This window comes from Mesocricetus auratus, unplaced genomic scaffold, assembly GCF_017639785.1.
Source record: "Mesocricetus auratus isolate SY011 unplaced genomic scaffold, BCM_Maur_2.0 Super-Scaffold_100007, whole genome shotgun sequence".
NCBI classification, from domain to species: Eukaryota; Metazoa; Chordata; class Mammalia; order Rodentia; family Cricetidae; genus Mesocricetus; species Mesocricetus auratus.
Window position 1 is genome coordinate 65,429,054 of NW_024429191.1, and position 13,892 is coordinate 65,442,945.

A 13,892-nucleotide genomic window follows, 5' to 3' on the forward strand; every position below is an offset into this window, starting at 1 on the left:
CTCAGGACCTTTGGAAAAGCAGGAAATTTAACCCCTGAGCCATCTCTCCAGCCCAAGAACTTTTTTTTTTAAAACGATAGAATATTACACTATTGTATATAAAGTTTTGTTTATCCATTCTTTCATCCTTTGGACAGTTGGGTGGTTTGTATCTTTTGGCTCTGAACATACATATCTTTCTTTTTAAGCCCTGTTGTACACTTTAAGTATATACAAAGTTGCATTGCTAGCTTATTCTATCCTTAGCTTTTAGGGACAGGTCAGGGGGTACTATGCTATTTTCTGGGCACAGGTTCCAATTTTTCACATGTTCTCTAGCACTTACTTTCTGTTTTATTTATTTATTTATTTTTACTAGCCTTTGCAATTAACATAGAAATAGAATCTAGTGATTTTCATAGATGTTTGCTATATAGCCCAGGCTAGCCTCAAACTCCTGATCCTTTGCTTCAGCTTACCCAGTCTAGGGATTAGAGTTATATACCAAGACGGCAGACCAAATAAGGTCTCTCATGTCTGGACTTTTTTCCCCCCCATTTCACATATACTTTGATGGTTAGTACATGTTATATCATGAGTTAATAATAATTCATTCTTTTTGCTGGTCAAACGATATTTATATAGCTATACCACATACTATTAATCAGTTGATAGATAGCATGTTTATACTTTTTTACTATAATCGATGATGTTACTATAAACTTGTATTATAAGTTATTGTGTAGACAATATTTGTATACTTAGAAGTGAACTTGCTGTGGTAGTTGGAAACCTAGTTTAAACTTTGAGGAACTGCCACAGTATCATACTAGTTTCAAAACATGTGCAGAATTTTGTATTTCTGCCAGTCATAAGATTTCAGCTTCTCCAAGTTGTCTGCAACACTTTTTCTTTTCCCTCTTTGTTGGGAGACCTTGATGTACAGTACGATCCCACAGCATAACACAGTTCTGCTAGAAGCTTTTTCTCTGCTGCACTTACAGTAACTAAGACTTGCTTTACTTGCTATAGGACCCTACTGCCACATAAGAAGCCTTAAGAAACTAGCATGCAACTTAATGCAAATTAGAGTTGTCCCCAGGATACCCAATCCTATATATCTCCTATACTCTGGAATGAAGTTGACCTGATTGACTGAAGTCATCAGGTATCCCAACCTTGTTCCCTGATTCGGCTGCTTGCCACCTCTCAGACCCATGATCTTTGGGGAAGAAAGAGAGCCACACCTCTTCCCTTTACCGTTGAATTGTCTTTGCATCCTTTTAAACTCAGCATAAATGTGAAGATTACTTTTGGATTCTCAACTCTGATAGATATCTGTCCATATGCTGGTACCACCCAGTTGTTTGTCTGTTTTTTGAATTTTTTTTCCTGGCAATGGTGGAGGAAGGGACACAGCAATGTTGAATGTGGGCTTCATACATCCTAGTTCTACCTGCAGCATGTGCCTGTGTTCCTCCCCCAGCCACCCACCTTTGTTTGAGACTGGTTCTCACTCTGTAATCCAGGCTGGCCTTGAAGTTAGGACAATCCTCCTGCCTCAACTTCCCCAGTGCCAGGATTTCAGGTGTGCAGCACTGTCTCTCTCACCTTATTTGCTCTTTTTGTTTTTGATGTAGCCTTAGAGCTTTTTAACAGATATACATTGATGCTAAGCCCTAGAGCTGTCAGAGGAGAGCTGCCCTGCCCACTCCTGACTCCAAAGCGGAGCATCAGTGGTGGGCTGCAAACCCAAGGCTCTAGAGTCATCCCCAGCAGTGGATATGGGAAGAAGTCTTCTTCTAGGGATTGTTTTTCCTATTCTAGATCTCTTACAGTTTCATAAAAAATTTTAGGAACCTGTTGTTGTTATTATCATCATCATTATTATTTACATTTACTTAGGGAAGGAGTTTGTATGGAGATCAGAGGACAATTTAAAGGTGTTGGTTCTCTCCTCCTACCCTATGGGTTCCAAGGATTGAACTCAGGCTGTCAGAGTTGGCCACAGTGCCTTTATCAGCTAAGCCATCTTGCCAGACCTAGGTAATGATTTTTTTTTAATATCCAAAATGTGTTTATTGGGATGGTTCTCACTCATCTTGAATCAGATGCTTTTCAGTACTGCTTCCTCCTGAAGGAGCATCCTTCTGTCAGCCTTGCTTTTCCAAGCCTGTAGGCTGACAGAGGACAGTGGAGCAGCCAACACACAGGACTAGCGTTTGTGCATGGCTGAAGACCATGGTGACTTTATAGCATCCTGGGCACTTCACACCCATAAAGTAGGAACTGGGGCTCTGCACCAGGCGCTTTTCTTGTGTTCCTCTTCTCCTCTTCTGGAGAGGGATGAAGGAGATCCTTTGAGAGAGGCATGTTCTTGTAGGGAGGTCGTCACTGCCAAAAGGCAGTAAGGATTTTTTTTAACAACAAAAAAATTCATTTTTATATAGGTTGTGTTAAATCTGTAGATTAATTTTGGAAGTGTTACCTTAACAATATTGTCTCAGTCTGAACACAAAACTATCATTCATACTGTCTTCATTTTCTTTCTATAATGTATGGCAGTTTTTGAACTATTAAAGGGCTGTAGCATTAGGAAGGTTGAGAATGACTACTTTAGATTGTTATATTTTTGTTTATACTCTATTGTCTTTATTGATATATTTTTTAAAAATGGGTTCATAGTATTCTGTTTCACAAGCAACAAAATAGAATTATTTTTGTCTTAGAATGCTAAATAAGCTGTCAGGACTATAGAGAACCTTGTTCTTTTGGACTTTGTAGACAGAAAACCATCAATGTAGAGTGAGGATTAGGCATTTCTCTGACTATATAGTGAGTTATGTGACATGTTACCATATTCAGAAATGCTTCTAAATGTCTTTGCAGCCACAAATAAGAAGAATTCGCCCAAGTCAGCTCGGGCCATAGCAGGCAGTCTATCACTCCGAAGAGCTATGGACTCTGGAGAAAATAGCCGTTCAAAGGGAGACTGCCAGACTTTGTCTGAAGGTAAAATTGGAAAATCTGTAATATAATTTTACCGGGCACACACTTGGGAATTGGTGTGATGTAGCTTTAACCTTGAAAGACACCAAAGATGCTAAAGTTACAGTTGAACATCTAATTTTGTGGAACGTTTTATTGTTTATTTTTCATGAGATTGCTTTTTTCTTTTGTCTTAATTTTGGGTTTTAAAAAGACCTTAATTATATATTTGTCTGTATTTGAGAAGGTTTTAACTCTTGATTCCCCTGTCTGAGCCTCCCTAGCTCTGGGATTGCTGACATGTGCCCCTGGGCTCTTGTATTTGAAGTTTCTTGATCTCAAATCAGATTGGTGTTTTCAACTTGTGTTCCTAACTTGTTAATTTTTAAGTAGATAGTCAAAAAGATGGGGATATATTTTTAACTTATTTGAAGTTTTTGCTTAGTGTAAAATGTACATACATTAGACTAGAAAGATGGCTCATGGCTTAGAGCACTTGTTTGTTCATGCAGAGGTCCTATATTAGATTAGCAACACCTATATGGTAACTCACAGTGATCTGTAACCCCACTTCCAGGGGATCTGATGCCTTCTTCTGGCCTCCATTAACACATGGTGCACATTCATATATGCGGGCAAAAGTAGTCTTACATTTAAAATTAAAAAAATTATGCACCTAAGCTAATTTTCTATACTAGGAGGGATTTCATGTTTCTTGTTTTCTCCCTCCTTCCTGAAGGCTCCCCGGGAAGTTCTCAGTCTGGGAGCAGACACAGCTCTCCCCGAGCCCTGACACATGGCATCATTGGGGATATTCTGCCCAAAAGTGAAGACCGACAATGCAAAGCTTTGGATTCTGATGCTGTGGTGGTTGCAGTTTTCAATGGCTTACCTACTGTTGAGAAAAGAAGGAAAATGGTCCCCTTGGGGTAAATAATACTCTTTCATTGTTTGGAACTTCAAGTCTGCATTATAATGAACAAAATTATTTCTACTTTGCTAGTGTTTGAGGTGTTCAGGTTGTTGATTTATTACATTAAAATGTCACCCTTTTTGATGTCATTCTCTCTCAGTCTCCTGTCCCACTGCCCAACCACTGCAGAATGACAGCAGTCCTCCTGCCTCAGCTTCCTGAGTGTTTTACAGAAGTGAGCCACCACAGCTAGCTTAGGGCTCTTTTTCACTGACAGCAGGATAATTTGAGCAAACTTTGCTTTGTGAGTTGTGGTATTTCAGCTTTACATGTTGCCTTATGTTTTAATCTGTTGTGTATCCTTCCAAAGTATTTGTGCTGGGTTCTGTTGTCATAAGTGTATCACCACATATTTGTGTGCAATAAAGTACCTCAGTAATCATTTTTATTATTTAGTAGTATTACTGTTTTGGTAATCGTTTTTATTATTAGTAGTAGTATTGTTTTGAGAGTGGGTCTCATATATATAACCCAGAGTAGCCTTCAGCTCTTCATCCTCCTGCCTTAGCCTCCCAAGTGCAGGGATTACAGGCATAAGCCACTATGTCTGGTTTAATTATCTGATTTTTTGCTGTTGTTTTTGAGGCAGGGTTTCTCTGTGTAATAGCCCAGGTTGTCCTGGAACTTACTCTATAGACCAGGTTGGCCTCAAACTCAAAGAGATCCACCTGCCTCTGCTTCCCAAGTGCTGAGATTAAAGGTGCATACCATCACAGCTGCTTTAATTATCAGTTTTTAAATTGATGCTTTTATCTCACTCTTTTTCTGTCTTTTGAAATCATCTTCTAAATGCTAGTTGGGATTTCCAGAAAGGGTAAATGGTGATCAGCATCTTTATCTTTATTCAAAACCCATCATGTCAATTAAATTTAGAACCATTCCAAAGAAAGTGTTTAAAAAACGTATTGTCTATGGATGTGTTAGCTGAGCCATCAATATTCCTCTGCTGATCTATTACATAACCATTAAATATGTTTTTAATTTAAACAATGGAATAGTTTTGTGTGGAGACTTTGAAAAGGTCTTCATAAAGACCAGCATCTTTAGTTTAGCTCATTTCCAGTTCCAGAAGGATAGACAGAAGTTTAATTTTGTTTTTTACTCAAGGTTCAATAGTAGAAAAAAAAATCACTAGAGAGCCTGGCACAGTGGTGAATTCTTATATCACAGCTACTGAGGAGAATAAGGACCAGAGGACTGAAAGTTAGGAGCCTGCATGGGCAACCTAGCCAAATCATGGCTCAAAATAAAAATTTCAAAATTGCCTGGAGATACAGCTCAGTGGTAGAGCGTATCTTGGCATGTACATTGCTGTTGCCATGTTCAGTTCCCAGTGATGGGGGTAAGGAGGAAGCATCCAGGGGAGGGCTAATTAGAAAACTTACCTTCCTTATCACCTAGCCTGATATACATACACATTTTGTCTCAAGTTAGAGATACAACTGGCTTTCTTTTGTTTATTTATTCATTCTACCTTAAACATACATACATACATACATACATACATATATATATATATATATATATGTGTGTGTGTGTGTGTATATAGGCATTTTGTCTGCCTGTATGTCTGGTGCCTGTGGAGGCCAGAAGAGAGTGTTGGATTCCTAGGACTAGAGTCACAGACATTTGTAAGCTGCCATAGGGATGTGTGATGTGTGTGTGGAATATACAATTTTGTGTAACAGTTCAAGGTTCTTTTCACAGTAGCTGGATTATCTACACAAGGTTGGGCCCATCAACACCCTGTCGTGGAAGTGGGAGGCACACTTTGTGCTGTCCCTCATCCCAAGTTTAAAAATAGTTAATAGTTAATAGTCGATGGGGAACAGTCTTCAGTGTTATGGTGCCCATATTCTTAACAAACAAACCCTCATCCATGTTGCTATAAGCAATCCTAATGAAATTCATTTCTTTCCCCCCAAAAAAAGACATGAAAGTAGAAGGTGAGTGTCTCAATTGCTATTCTATTGCTGTGAAGAGACACCATGACCAAGGCAACTCTTATAAAATGAAAGCATTTAATTGGGATCTTGCTTACAGTTGTAGAGGGTTAGTGCATGATCACCATGATGTTGAAGCAGTAGCTGAGAGCTCAGCTGCAGGTGAAAGACAGAGTGGACCTGGTGTGAGCTTTTATAACTCCTCAAAATAATTCCACACTTCCTCCTAATCCTTTCCAAACAGTTGCACTAACTGGGAGCAAGCATTCAAACATAGAAACCAATGCGGGGGCCATTCTCATTCATACCACAGCAGTGAGCGAGTTAGGAATACAATGTCAGCCTGCTTCATATGGATGCGCCACTGCTCGTGTCTTTTCTTCCTTGCTTCATTTGTAGTAATAAAGCAAAATAATAATAATAATAACAACTACTACTAAGTAGTTCCCAGTGAAAAATGGGAAAAATAGTAAGTGAAAATGTCTGATTGTTTCTATCCCTGCTATCACTTAGTCCTGCTGCTCTCAGCTTTTAAAGTTTGCTGTGCCTTCTCTGCTGTTATGCATATTCAGCAACTGTGACTGTCTTTACCAGTAGTGTTCCTTGATTTCTTACTCACTAATGCTTCTCAGTCTTTCAGTGGTAGTAAGAATTTGTGTTTATATTTATTTTAATTGACAATTACTGACTGACAAACCATTTTAAGAAATAGCAGCTAGGGGCTGGAGAGACGACTCAGAGGTTAAGAGCACTGGCTACTCTTCCAGAGGTCCTGAGTTCAATTCCCAGTAACCACATGGTGACTCACAGTCATTCATAATGAGATTTGGTGCCCTCTTTTGGCATGCAGGCACATATGCAGACAGAACCCTGTATATATAATAAATAAATAAATCTTAAAAAAAAATAGAATTGAGACCCTGTGTGCCTTTTCTTTGTCTTCTACTGACAACATTTTACAAAACTATCACACATTGTCATGAACAGGATTTGGCAATCTGCCATTTCATAACCTTTTATTCGGAATCCTTTTTTTTTTTTTTTTAAGACAGAATTTCTCTGTATTGCTTTGGAGCCTGTCTTGGAACTAGCTCTGTAGGCCAGGCTGACCTCAAACTCACAGTGATCCGCCTGCCTCTGCATCCCGAGTGCTGGGACCAAAGGCGTGCACCACCAACACCCAGCTTATTCTGAATCTTAAGTGAAATTTTAAAAAAATGGAAATTTAGTATTCTATACAAATCAAAAAGAAAATATAATTATTGTGTCAGTTATTAGACATTTGAAAATATCGTGTTGTTTTTCTCTCTTTGAGGGCTAATGCAAAAGGAGGTCGCATGGAAGGAATGCAGATGGCAGATTTGGAAAGTCACTCTGAAGCTGGGGAGCTACAGCCCACACTACCTGAAGGAGCATCAGCCGCCCCAGAAGAAGGTGAGGAATTATTAACAAGAACAGTCAGAGGGAGCGAGCAGGTGACACTGAGTTCTCTGGCTGTAGTAGTACGAAGTGATTGGTTTGTAAAAATGTCACAAAAATCTAACAGACACGTTTGAACCAAGACATTATATACAAAGGACAGCAAAAATGGCTAAGTTACTGCATAAAAGGATCTGTATTGGGTCAGGCATGGTAGTACACATCAATAATCATAACACAGGTAGGCAGCAATGGCCAGATCTCTTTGAAGTCTAGGCTAGCCAGGTCTGTGTATTGAGTTCTATTCCAGCTATGGCTACATAGAGAAACCTTAGCTGGTTTTTTTTTTTTCTCTTTGTTTGTTTATTTTAAAAAGAGTTTGGGTGTGATGGCACATGCCTTTAATCTCAGCATTTAGGAGGTCAAGGCAGGCGGATCTCTGTGAGATTGAGGCCAGCTTGGTCTACAGAGCGAGTTCCAGACTTCCAGGGCTATGTAGAGACCCTATCTCAAAAAACAAGAAAACAATCAAACAAAAACCAGAATGAATGAAAACAAAGAAAGGAAGGATAAAAGGGGAGTGGAGAACATACCTTATCAGGCAAGCTGTTTTACAGGGGCAAAAACTACGGAAATACAGGTAGTATTTCTTTCTGTTTGTTTGTTTGTTTGTTTTTTACGAGACAGGGTTTCTCTGTATTGTTTTGGAGGCTGTAGGTCCAGCCCTGCCTCGAACTCACAGAGATCAGCCTGCCTCTGCCTACCCAGTGCTGGGATTAAAGGCGTGCGCCACCACCGCCCGGTACAGATAGCATTTCTACTTAATCTGTACATCATCTACTCACTGATGTCCCAGACACAGTATTATAGGAAACTTGTGCCCCTTTAACAGTTGATGAGGGGATGAAGAGAGGGCTCAGTCATTAACAGCCCTTACTCCTTTTCCAGAAAAAATTTCTGGTGGTTACAGCCACCTGAAACTCCATTTCCAGGAGATCATATGGACTCTACAGGCCTCAAGGGACACCTGCACATGCATGGCATACATTCATGTAGACACGTATACATAAAAGAAACTAAGCCGGGCGTTGGTGGCACACGCCTTTAATCCCAGCACTCGGGAGGCAGAGGCAGGCGGATCTCTGTGAGTTCGAGACCAGCCTGGTCTACAGAGCGAGTTCCAGGACAGCCTCCAAAGCCACAGAGAAACCCTGTCTTGAAAAAAAAAACAAACAAAACAAAACAAACAAAGAAACTTAAAAAAAAAAAAAGAACACAGCTAATTAGAATACTGTTAATCTTTTGTTTGAGGTCAGTTTTGATTAATGTCTCTAAGCTGCTCTTTTAAAATTTATTTTATATCATGTGTATGTATGTGTATCTGTGTACTGGGAGGCCAATGGCAGTAGATCCTACTAGGACTGAAATTACAGGCTGATCTGCCTGTTGTTTGTGCTGGGAACTGAACTTAGTTCCTGTATAATAGCAGTACTCACTCTTAACCACTGAGTTATTTCTCCAGGCTTCCTTGCTCTTATGAAAGAATTCCGCACTTTAACTGTTTATAAAGTCTCCTGTACTAATCTACTTCAGCTCTGCAAACTTATCTCAGTTACAGATTTTAGTGTTTCTTCCAAGATTGTTTATCTGATACCAGATAATATACTTGATTGTTTTAGCAATAGAAGTTAAAACAATGCTGTATCCATTGCCCTTGCTATTTTTTTATAGGTTAGCAGAAAAGAAAAACAGCTTTCAAAGATAATTTGATTTGTCCCAGTGAAAACATAACTTTCCACTTTATTTGAATTTTAGTCATTGATGAGTTGTCATTCAAAGCAGATATACAGTTGCTAGCATATGCTTCTGGCTGTCCTGTAGGAGAACTGGTGTATAGTGACATTTTGGCATTTTCTTTCTTTTTTTAATGCGTAGGATGGGAAGTTGCACATTTACAGAGGACAATTTGGGGTATTGTCTTTGTTACTTTTCTATTTCTGTGATAAAACACCATGGCTAAGACAACTTATAAAACAAAGAGTTTAATTGGGTTTCACTTGACCCACAAGCAAGACACAAAGAGCTCACTGGGAATACTTTTGAAAGCTGAAAGCTCACCCCAAATGACATCCCTCCTCCATGAAAGCCACACCTCTTAATCAGTTCCCAAGCAGTTCCACCAACTGAGCGCCAAGTAGTCAGACATACGAGTCTATGGGGGCATTCTCACTCAAACTTCCACAGGCATCCTTGGGCTGCGCTCATGTCAAACATGGCTTCCTCTGCTCCCCACAGCCATCTTCCTCCTTTATGACAGCTTCTCTCCAATTTTGCTAGATTGGATGTTTTACGTGGCTTCTGGGGATTGAACGCAGATTCTTATGCTTATAAAGTAAATGTTTCAGTGTGGGTCATCCCTTGACCTCCTTTTTTAGGTTTTCAGTTAACGAGCACGGTCTTTGTACTTAAATGGTAGTCCTTCACTGTACATTCTCTCAGTAGTAGAAAGTAAAAAGTATCTTTACTCTATTAATTTTTATTAATTATTTATTCTATGTGTCTTTTATATTGTGTATCTGGATACCATTCATTTCCCGATCCTTCACATCTGCCCTATGTCCCTGCACAAACCCCAAATAAAACAAAATTTAGGAGAAAAAAATAATAAAATAAAAAAGGGTAAAATCTTGAAAATGTCATCATGGAAGGTACAATGTGACACAGTGAGTCATGCCGTAAGCCCCTTTGTCTATACATCTTTACTTACAAGTGTTCATTGCAAAGAGTCATTGGTCTGGTTCGGGGCCTCTGGTTTCTACTACTCTGTTGATGCTGAGCCCTTATTAGTGTAGGGTCTTAACCCAACCACAGAAGGCTGAGCTGGGTCCAAGGAAGAGTAAGTGTGCTGCTTGCCTGTTCCCCAGCCTCCCAGAATCCCAGTGACAATCAGATGCAGCAGAGAGTCTAGTCAAGCAGGAACTTGTTTATGGTTCCACAGCAAACATCTTTTAAAGCGAAAAACTGCAGAGAGAGGGGGAAAACAGCCAGCCAGTGGTTTTAAAGGTCAGCCTATTATGCTTTAACCTAGTGAGCACGAAGTGTTCACACAGTGACCTCATCTGGTTCAATGTAGACAACCAGTCGTCTTTTTTTGTAAACAATCCAGGACTCACCCATCTGACTTTCCCTCAGTGCCATCTTTGACTGACTCATGCACCCTACAATTAGGACTCCTCCTGTTGCTCTGTGTTGTGGAGATCCTGCAGCTTTAGGTCTGCAGGTCAGGTCCCTTCATGTGCTCCAGCAAACAATAGGTAGAGTGGATGATGATGGGGTGGGCAAAGTCATAATGCTGTGTCTGGGCCTGGTTGGTACACCAGATGTGAAATGGCGACAGCTCTTCCATGCTCACTTCTTTGGGGCTGGCTCACCTGGAGTTGTAACATGAAAATTAATAAATGACCCAGAGACTGGAGTTCAAACTTGAAACTGAAGATCAGGGAAGCAAAGCAGCTGGCCACTAGCTCTCACCTGTAGCTCAGGCTGAAAGGACTGTTCCACACACAAGTCTCAAACTGCTGCCTCTCCTTAGTGTGGCTGGAGAATGTATGCCTCATACTGAAGACTGCTTCTATTATACCCCTTCTAGTTCTGGTATTAAATGTGTGAGCTATAATTCTCTTTTACACTGATTCACTCTTGTGTAGATCTGGGTGGTCTGGGACTCACGGAGATCTGTCTACCTCTTAATCCTGAGTCCTAGGATTAAAGGTGTGTACCATTATCTCCTAGCTTCTGGTTGCTGGGATCAAAGGTGTATGCCTGGCTTCTATAGCTTGTGGCTGACTTTGCTTTCTGAATCCTCAGGCAAGCTTTAATAAATCATAAATAATATATCACTACATGCACTCGCATGGTTGGTGTATTGTGCTGCCCTGGTGAGGTGTAGGGCCTGCTTTCTCGAGTGTAGCCATGCTGACTAAATTGCCTTAGCCTCCCAAGTATGGGGACTACAGGTGGAGTTGAACCTGATTGTCGTCTCCTGCTCAGATAGTTCATATCACTTCTCGTTTGGATATCTAGTTAGCATAGAAGCGCATGTGTTAGTTACTTGTTTGATATAATACTTAATGGAGTAATTGAAAGTCTCTAGTTTGAGAGGTACAGAGGTACAATAGATCATAGCAGGCAGGGACTGTCAGTGGGGAAGGAGGCAGCAAACAGAGAAATGAGTGTTGGTGCTCAGCTGGCTTTTTCCACTCTTGTTCTTCCCAGGACCCAGGTCCATGAGGTGCTGCTGCCCATGTTTAAGATGACTTGTGGCTCTTTCTTCCCCAGTTAAACCTATTTGGAAATACCTCCACACATGCACACACATAGATGTATCTTCTAGGGACTTCCAAATCCAGTAAATCAGCACTAAATATTAACCATTATGGGTCAGAGATGAACTCAGTTGGTAAGAGTGCCTACGAAACACAGATCTATGGGTTCAATTCCCAGCACTCAATAACTATAGATGGTGAGTCTGCTTGTAATCCCAGTATTGGGACAGTGGAGGGAGAGAGATCAGTAATTTGCTGTCATCCTTGAATTTACCACATGGCAAGTTCAGAGCCAATTTAGGTTACATGGTATCTTGTATCAAAAGAAAAATAATAAGGTTAATAATATTGAATGTATTTGACATTAGTTGCCAGAGTCCAGCTCCAGCAGGGTTCAGGTCTCAAAGAGGAGGCATGGAATTGGGGAGGGAAAAAGACTGTCTCGATCTGTGGGTGAATTAGGATGGCTGTTCATTTATTGAAAATAAGCTATGCCTTATGTGCTTTATAATTGCATCATAGTTTAATCACAAACAATATTGAAAGCAAACTTAATGATTCTGGAAAGAAAGCGGCCATCCATGTCACTACAGCGTTTCCTTGATGCAAGAAACTATGGCAAGAATTTAAATGGCTGTTGTTCTCTAAGGTTCAGGCACCTACCAGGTGCCCTCTTACATTTCCTCCTTCAGGATCAGGAGGTGTCAGACATTGACTCCGGAGAAACAAACCCATAAGAGCAATTTTCATTCTTCAAGGGGCATGACATAGTGTTTGTACCATATAGCACTGATGATGGAGTTTCTGTTCCGCCTGGTCCAGCAGCCATTCGGTCCCAAATAAACAGACAAAGACTTATGTTAATTATAAACTGCTTGGCTGATGGCTCAGGCTTCTTATTGGTTAGCTCTCTCTTAATTATTAACCCATTTCTTTTATACTGTTTGTCTCCACTTTGTCTTGGCTTACCAGTGATGCCTAGCCCTCTTGCTCCCTTGGCAGCTACATGGTGTCTCACTCTCCTAGTCTGGTAGCCCTGTCTATCCTGCCTGCCTGGCTACTCATCAATCAGCATTTATTCATCAACTCGTAAGAGAAACTTATATTCATACAAAAGCACATCCTCCATCATAGCACAACAAGCATTGAGCTGTTTTCTAATTGCATTCCTTTGTGGTGTAGCCTTATAAATATGCTCCTGTTCCCCTCATACCCTCCTAAAAGGGAAGGTCCTGACATCTTACTCATTCCATTGTACTGTATCATTCTGATTCCTTCAGTGTGTGCTCCTGTATATGGCAGAGGGGATCGTGCCAGTCTCACTCTTTAACAGCGTCTGTTCCTTGTGGGCCATACTAGATCTCGCCACATTCATCCAATAAGTCAATAATTGTGGGCACTATTCTATACTTATTAACTGAACTCTTGCCTTAAATGGCCTCAGGCTCTGGATCTGGGCCCATTGTTTCTCTCTGTTGTCTGTTTTTCATCTTTGGGCCTAGGTATGCCCTGTTAATACATTTTTAACTTCTCTATTTCTGGTGTAACCAGGGAGGCTACAGTAGGGAGTCCTGTTTGGGGAGTAGGCAGAATTCATGCTATATAGTTCCATGGAGGTGGAGATTTTTTTTCCCCAAAGAATTATTTTGTTTAAAGGGACTGCCATTGTCATACAAGTGGACTTTGGGAGCCCATTGCACATCAAGGGATGCTCTCACAGCCTGGACATATGGTGGGAGGGCCTAGACCTTGCTCCTGATGAAATGACAGACTCTGGAGAATCCCCATGGAGGACCTCACCCTCCCTGGGGAGTGGAGTGGAGATCGGGTGGGGAGTTGGGGGGATTGGGAGGGAGAGGGAGCTGGGATTGACATGTGAAGCAAGCTTTTTTCTAATTAAAGAAAAAAAGATAAAAAAAGAGAGAGAGAGAAACTGCCATTGTATATTTTCTCATCTTACACCAAAGCTCACACAAAATTTCCCAAAGAAAAATGCATAGGTAAACTCCCAAAACACATAGTGAGAATCATTACAAATGAAAGTGAAAAGGTGGTAGAGAGTTGCAATTCCCAGTGTTGAAATCCTGGACCTTTGTGAAACAGCAGTAGTCTTCATGTGGTTCACGCCAACTGGTATTTAAAGCAAATTGAGATCTGGAGAGATGGCTCTGTGGGTAAAAGTACTTGCCACATGAAAGTTTGACAACCTGAGTTCACTCCCCAGAACCCTTATAAAGAAGCAGCTGTGCTTATGTGCATCTGTAA

At 40.6% G+C, this 13,892-nt stretch overlaps 1 protein-coding gene and 1 pseudogene across 2 annotated transcripts in view; one reads left to right on the forward strand and one right to left on the reverse strand.

The window, feature by feature from the left end:
* Positions 1-13,892, forward strand: part of Trim37 (tripartite motif containing 37) — a 140,778-nt gene that overhangs the window by 61,613 nt on the left and 65,273 nt on the right. For both annotated transcript variants that reach the window (XM_040749423.1, XM_040749422.1), the window contains exons 20-22: positions 2,869-2,991; positions 3,707-3,896; positions 7,199-7,317. In XM_040749423.1, the coding sequence (XP_040605357.1) occupies positions 2,869-2,991; positions 3,707-3,896; positions 7,199-7,317 (432 nt within the window). The remainder of the gene's footprint in view (positions 1-2,868; positions 2,992-3,706; positions 3,897-7,198; positions 7,318-13,892) is intronic.
* Positions 2,098-2,352, reverse strand: LOC110342173 (annotated as a pseudogene).